The sequence below is a fragment of the Myodes glareolus genome, chromosome 6, assembly GCF_982192425.1.
Source record: "Myodes glareolus chromosome 6, mMyoGla1.1, whole genome shotgun sequence".
NCBI lineage: Eukaryota > Metazoa > Chordata > Mammalia > Rodentia > Cricetidae > Myodes > Myodes glareolus.
The window spans coordinates 77,906,340-77,913,968 of record NC_142031.1 but is presented as its reverse complement, the minus strand read 5'-3'; the positions used below and the strand labels follow the sequence as shown (position 1 = coordinate 77,913,968).

Genomic DNA, 7,629 nt, shown 5'->3' with positions numbered 1-7,629 from the left:
TATTCATTGTTGCTCTTATTTTCTGTGCTACTAGGGTTCTACCAAGGAAGTGGTCTCCTGTTCCCATGTCTTGTAGACTACTTCCCACTTTCTCTTCTATCAGGTTCAATGTGGTCAGATTAATATTGAGGTCTTTAATCGATTTGGACTTGAGTTTTGTGCATGGTGATAGATATGGATCTATTTTCATTCTTCTACAGGTTGACATCCAGATATGCCAGTACCATTTGTTAAAGATGCTTTCTTTCTTCCATTGTATAGTTTTAGCTCCCTTGTTGAAAATCAGGTATTCATAGGATTGTCGATTAAGATCTGGGTCTTCGATTTGATTCTATTGGTCAACATTTCTGTTTTTGTGCCAATACCAAGCAGTTTTCATTACTGTAGCTCTGTAATAGAGTTTGAAGTCAGGGATGATAATGCCTCTGGAAGTACTTTTATTGTATAGTATTGATTTGGCTATCCTGGGTTTTTTGTTTTGCCATATAAACTTTATTATTGTTCTCTCAAGGTCTGTGAAGAATTTTGATGGGATTTTGATTGGGATTTCATTGAATCTTTAGATTGCTTTTGGTATAATTGCCATTTTTACTATGTTGATCCTCCCAATCCAAGAGCATGGAAGATTCTTCCATTTTTCTGGTATCCTCTTCAATTTCTTTCTTCAAAACCTTGAATTTCTTGTCAAATAGATCTTTCACTTCCTTAGTTAGAGTTACCCCAAGATACTTTATGCTATTTGTGGCTATTGTGAAATGTGATATTTCTCTGATTTCCCTCTCTATATCTTTGTTCTTTGTGTATAGGAGGGCAACTGATTTTTTGGAGTTGATCTTTTATTCTGCCACATTACTAAAGGTGTTTATCAGCTGTAGGAGTTCTTTGGTAGAGTTTTTTGGGTCGCTTATTGCGGGGCGCCATCCCGTCCAGCAGGAATGAACCCCACCAAAAACGAGAATTCCTTCTCTGGTCACATCTTTATTTGGAGCATTCCCTTGAGGAAAATTGGGGGAAGGGACGATAGAGCAGGGACGAGAGAAAGCTTAGAGAGAGGAAGTAGGGTCCCGAGGCATCTGCTTTTAAACGGTGGAGCAGCTTGAACGCTGTCCTGATTGGTTAATGCCATTCTGCTGGTCTGAGCATGTGCAGGCAAGGGTGCAGGCAGGGTTGCTCAGCCCCACGTGGCTACCTCCAAACTGCAGGACCACCTGTGCCTCCAGGTGGCTCCCAACATCTCCCCCTAATTTTTGTCTTTAAGAGCAATAAGGCAAAACTATTTTCCAATCTGGTCCCCACCTAGACGCAGCATGCCAAGGATATCTCTGCTCCCACCCATTCCTAAGGAAGGAAAAGGCAAAATAGAGTAAGAGATAAGAGGTTGCACAGGGTGTTGCTCAAGTCGATGGTGTGAAACAGCTGCTCTTGGCACTGCCCAGAAGGTCATCTCTGCTGTCTCCGCATGAATCTTCCACAGCAGGACACTCAGCATCCACTGGGTCATCTTCTTTATCTCTCTGGTCGGTCTCGCTGGCATCCAGATGTATGTCAGCATTCCTAGAAAAACATAAACAAAACTCTCCTCCCAAATTAACATTTAAGAGTACTAAAAACTCTCAGTGTAAAAATTCAGCACAATCAGTACTGGAAGTAGGCTGGTTTTGAACTTAGAGATCTGCAGGTCTCTGTTTCAAAAAGCAAATCTTGTTTGCCTGTACCAGCAAAATTTTGAATTAAAATTAAGTGTAAAGAATGCAAGAGAAATCCTTTCTCTGGGGGAAGCTGTCACTGGTAGTGTAGTCCCCCTCTATTGTTTAAAAACCAAAGCAGTTGTCATTGGGAATTGAACTCATAACCTTTGGAAGAGCAGGCAATGCCCTTAACCGCTGAGCCATCTCTCCAGCTCCCCTATTTAGATGGAAAAACCTCTAGGTAACATTGTTTATTTCATCCGTTGCCAGGGGCAATAGGTAATGATAACCAGGTTGACGCGCCTTTATTATGATAATTAGGACCAGTTCTTTGAGGGAGAATGGACGTCGATCATCTGGCTACTTCCTGCTGACAAAGGGACGTTGTTTGGGGGATAAATGTTTTTATCTGACTGAATTTTTGGCGACAAATGTTTTTATCTGACTAAATTCTTGGCGACCTTGACTGAGGGCGGCGGCAGCAGCGGACAGCGGCGGCTGCCACAGCTCCGCCTCTGAAGCCCATAATGGCGCGCTCCGCATGGCCCAAAGGCATGGCTCCGCCCCGGGCCGTGCGCGGGCTCGCCGTTTCACCTCAGGCAATGAACTCGCACCGCCGGCTGTGAGCCTTTTCCAAGCTCCGGCGAGGGGGGGCATCCGCCCACCCGTGGAGGGGCTTCTCCTGCCCGGTCCGCCCGCGCGCAGAGCCCCGTTCTCTGGGAACTCACCTCCCCGCTCGCCCATGTTGCTATGGAAACACAGTTTTTCCGCAGAGCCGATTCAGCTCCTCTTTGCCTTCTATGGCGCCGCTGCTCACCACGCAGCTTCCGCCTCAGTCAGGCGAGTCCGCTCAGGTGCTGAAAAAGTCCTCCAAAAACCATAGCCCCGCCAGAAGGCCTCTGATGTCACACGGACTTTAGCCCGCCCGCGACCTGGCTGTTCGTAGGCCTCCAGCAAACTCCCCGCCAGCAACTGGTTGCGTCTCCCTCCTGAGTAGCTGGGATCACAGGTGTGCACCACCGTGCCTGGCCCACTTCCGTGTTTCTAATCAGGCATTACCGCTCAAAGGCGGGCCGGCTGCCGCCAGCACTCTCAGCACGATCAAGCAGCTTGTCTTTCTCAGTCAAAAATTAAAGTTTTTTGTACGTGAGAGCCAGAGACTGAGCTCTCTTAACAAAATTAGGCGAAAATCACCTCAGAAACTCTGTGGCTCTTTAAGAACAGGGAAGGCAGTCTTAGAACACGATCAAACTCGCCTCCCTACGAGACTGTTGCCCCGAGTCTCTTATCAGCGAGTACGCACGGAGGAAGCCGCGGATCTCCCAACCGTAAACCTCGCCCTTTTTGCTGCTGTTTACATTCCTCCTGCACTGAACTTAAGGGATTTTTCTTCCCCGTTGCTTTCTGTACCTTCTTTCAGATACCTTAACTTTGATTTTTTTTGTATTTTCTTTTCTATTTTAGGCCTATCCTTTGAAATTCCTTTTTACATTTCTTTTCCTCCCCTTTCTGGGGATTTCAACCGACGTCACTCACCGCTCCATGTTCTCAGAGTTCTGAAATTCAAGGCTCTCTGTGCTGGTGTCTGATCTTGGCTTTCTCTCCCGGGCTTTCTCAGGGTCCCCCGGCGTAGTTGTCAGGGTCCCTCAGCGTCCCGGAGTTTCGAGCACCAGTTGCGGGGCGCCATCCCGTCCAGCAGGAATGAACCCCACCAAAAACGAGAATTCCTTCTCTGGTCACATCTTTATTTGGAGCATTCCCTTGAGGAAAATTGGGGGAAGGGACGATAGAGCAGGGACGAGAGAAAGCTTAGAGAGAGGAAGTAGGGTCCCGAGGCATCTGCTTTTAAACGGTGGAGCAGCTTGAACGCTGTCCTGATTGGTTAATGCCATTCTGCTGGTCTGAGCATGTGCAGGCAAGGGTGCAGGCAGGGTTGCTCAGCCCCACGTGGCTACCTCCAAACTGCAGGACCACCTGTGCCTCCAGGTGGCTCCCAACAGCTTATATACACTATCATATCATCTCCAAGTAATGAAAGTTTAACTTCTTCCTTTCCAATTTGAACCCCCTTGGTCTCTTTATGCTGTCTTATTGCTATTGCCAGAACTTCAAACACTATGTTGAAGAGGTGTGGAGAGAGTGTATAGCCTTGTCTTGTTCCTTGTTTAGTGGGATGTCTTTGAGTTTCTCTCCATTTATTTTAATGCTAGCTGCTGGCTTGCTGTATATTGCTTTTACTATATTTAGGAATGAAAATTGTATCCCTAATTTCTCCAAGATTTTTATCATAAAGGGGTGTTGAATTTTGTCAAATGCTTTTTCAGCATCTAATGAAATGATCATATAGTTTTTTTTCCTTCAGTTTATTTATATGACGGATAACGTTTATAGATTTTCCTTTATTGAACCAGGCCTGCCTCTCTGGTATGAAGCCTACTTGATCATAATGTATAATTTTTTTGAATGTGTTCTTGGATTCTGTTTGTGAGTATTTTATTGAGAATGTTTGCATTAATGTTCATGAGTGAGATTAGTCTGTAATTCTCTTTCTTGGTTAAGTCTTTGTGTGGTTTGGGTATCAGGGTGATTGTAGCTTTATAAAAGGAGTTAGGCAATGACTCTTCTGTTTCCATTTTGTGAAACACATAAGGAGTATAGGTATTAACTCTACTTGGAAGATCTGATAGAATTCTGGATTGAAACCATCTGGGCCAGGGCTTTTTTTTGGTAGGGAGATTTCTAATGATAGCTTCTATTTCCTCATGATTTACAGGTCTATTTAAACTGCTCACCTGGTCTCGACTTAATTTTGGCAAATTGTATTTATCTACAAAATGTCCATTTCTTCCACATTTTCCAATTTTGTGGCACACAGACTTTTTTAGTAAGATCTAATGATTCTCAGAATTTTCTCTGTGTCTCTGGTTATGTCTCCCTTTCCATTTCTGATCCTGTTAATTTCTGTGTTCTCTCTCTGCTGTTTGATTAGTTTGGACAGGGGTTTATCAATCTTTTTGATTTTCTCCAGGAACCATCCTTTTGTTTCATTGATTCTTTGGATTGTTTTCTGTTCCAATTTTGTTGATTTCAGCCATCAATTTGATTATTTCCAGTCTTCTACTCCTCTTGGGTGAGTCTGCTTCATTTCTTTCTAGCGCTTTCAGGTGTGCTGTTAAGTCTCCAATGTGTGCTTTCTCTGTTTTCTTTAATTGGGTACTTAGTACTATGAACTTTCCTATGCTTTCTTAGCACTGCTTTCATTGTGTCCCATAGGTTTGAGTATGTTGTGTCTTTATTTTCGTTAAATTCAGGGAAGACTTTAATTTCTCTCTTTATTTCTTCCTTGACCTAGGGATGGTTCAGTAGTTGACTAGTAGTTTCCACGAGTTTGTAGGCTTTCTGGAGTTAGAATTGTTGTTGAATTCTTACTTTATTCCATTTTGATCTGACAGTACACAGGTGATTACTCCAGTTTGTTTATATCTATGGATGTTTACTTTGTTACCAATTATGTGATCATTTTTTGAGAAGGTTCCATGAGATGCTGAGAAGAAGGTATATTCTTTGCTGTTTGGGTGGAATGTTCTATAGATGTCTGTTAGGTCCATTTGGTTCATTACATCTATTTGTTCTCTTATTTCTCTGTTAAGTTTCTTTCTGGTTGACCTGTCCATTGGTGAGAGAGGAGTGTTGAAACCACCCACTATTAGAGTGTGGAGTTTGATGTATGTTCTGAGTTCTAGTAATGTTTCTTTTACATATGTGGGTGCTTTTATATTAGGGGCATAGGTATTCAGGATTGAGACTTCCTCCTGACTAATTGTTTTGGATATGATTATAAAGTGTCCACCTCCATCTCTTCTGATAGATTTTATTTTGACATCATTTTGTTAAATATTAGTATAGCCACACCTGCTTGTTTCTTTGGTCCATTTGATTGGAAAACCTTTTCCCAACCATTTATTCTGAGGTAGTGTCTGCCTTTGTGTTTGAGGTGTGTTTCTTGTATGCAGCTGAATGTTGGATCCTGATTTCGTATCCATTCTCTTAACTGTGCCTTTTTATAGGTGAGTTGAGTCCATTGATATTAAGCCATATTAATGACCAGTGATTGTTGACTCCGGTTATTTTTCCTGGTTCTATTGTTTGTGTGTTTCCTTTCTTTGAGATGTGCTGTTGGAGGGTTGTCAGATGCTTGTGTTATTATGGGTATTTTTGGTTTCCTTGGTTTGTGGTTTTCCTTCTAGTATTTTCTGTAATGCTGGGTTTGTGGCTACGTATTGTTTAAACCTGTTTTTGTCCTGGAATTCCTTGTTTTCTCCATCAATGGTAAATACAAGCTTTGCTGGGTATAGTAGTCTGGGCTTGCATCATTCGTCTCGTAGTTTCTGCAGCACATCTATCCAAGACCTTCTGGCTTTCATGGTTTCCATTGAGAAGTCAGGTGTAATTCTGATAGGTTTCCCTTTATATGTTACTTGACATTTTTCCCTTGCAGCTCTTAGTATTTGTTTTTATTCTGTATGTTTTGTGTTTTGTTTATTATAATGAGAGGGGATTTTTTCCCCAAGTCTATTTGGTGTTCTGTATGCTTCTTCTACCTTCATAGGAATATCCTCCTTTAGATTGGAAAAGATTTTTTCAATAATTTTGTTGAATATATTTTCTGGGCCTTTGAGCTGTAAATCTTCTCCTTCTTCTACACCTAATATTCTTAGGTTTGGCCTTTTCACAGTGTCACAGATTTCTAGGATGTTTTGTGTTAAGAATTTGTTCGAATTGTTTTGTTCATTAATCAGTGAGTTTATTTCCTCTACAGTGCCTTCAGTGTCTGAAATTCTTTCTTCTATCTCTTGTATTCTGTTGGTAATACTTGTCTCTGCAGTTCCTATTCGTTTACCCAGATTTTCCATATCCAACCTTCCCTCTGTTTGTGTTTTCTGCATTTCCTCCATTTCATTTCTCACGTCTTAAACTGTTTCCCTTACCTGTTTGATTGCTTTTTCTTGGATTTCTTGGTTTTGGGGGGGGTATCTTTGAGAGATTTATTCATTTCATCTACTTTTTTGTTTGTTATCTCAATTTCTTTATGGAAGTTTTACACCTCCTGTTTAAGTTCCTCTATTATTTTCATATAATTCTGCTTAGAGTCGATTTCTTCTATTTCTTCTGGAGTAGGGTGTTCAATCTTCTAGTTTCATGATCCCTGGATTCTGGTGATGTCATGTTGCCTTTCAGGTTATTGGAGGAATTCCTGCATTGGTGCTTGCCCATCTCTTTGTTCAAATGAAGCCAGGAAAGTATTGGTGTCTTGGTTCAGTTTTTGCTGTGACTGACTCTCTGGGTGGATCTTTTCAATGCAGGAGCAGGAATTGTTCGTGTCCCTCTAGAAGGAACTCCTAAGCACCCTCTTGATGGAAATCCTCAGCACAGATACAGGGATAGCTGATAGTACAATGACACAGGAGACAAAAGGGCAACCATGGGGGCAGTGCAGGGACGAGTGGAACACAGAAGACCCTGCAGCAAGAGCGGGTGGAGGTGGAGGGACTGTGCTCTCTTCCGGGACAATATGGCCCGGATAGCACACACTCACCCCTCTGGATGGAACTCCTCAGCCTAGTCTAATAAATGTTAACATTTATTTATCCTTGAGTCAGTTTAGATAGTATACACATTTGTTGAAATTTCATCCGGGAAGGTAAAGAATAATAGAAACATATATAAAGTATAATAAAATAATATTTTATTTGTATTATTAGGAAAAATATCTCCAAGAGTAGAAACCTATATCCAGTATAAGGAAAATTATGCCAAATTTGTATCAGTATAAAAAAATTCAGTCGTGTAAAATATTTGACACTAATGGTTGCTGTAAACATAGATTAAATAATGTACTCTTTTCTTATATCATTCCTACATTCTACCACTTGCTTTTTGG

At 41.8% G+C, this 7,629-nt stretch overlaps 1 protein-coding gene and 1 pseudogene across 1 annotated transcript in view; both read right to left on the bottom strand.

The window, feature by feature from the left end:
- Positions 1–982: 982 nt before the first annotated feature.
- Positions 983–7,629, bottom strand: part of LOC148121858 (uncharacterized) — an 893,578-nt gene continuing 886,931 nt past the window's right edge. Inside the window, exon 2 of the mRNA XM_087907271.1 lies at positions 983–2,882. Within this exon, the coding sequence (XP_087763397.1) occupies positions 2,094–2,432 (339 nt within the window). The 5' untranslated portion in view covers positions 2,433–2,882 and the 3' untranslated portion in view covers positions 983–2,093. The remainder of the gene's footprint in view (positions 2,883–7,629) is intronic.
- LOC148121861 (Nuclear RNase P) lies at positions 2,276–2,465 on the bottom strand (annotated as a pseudogene).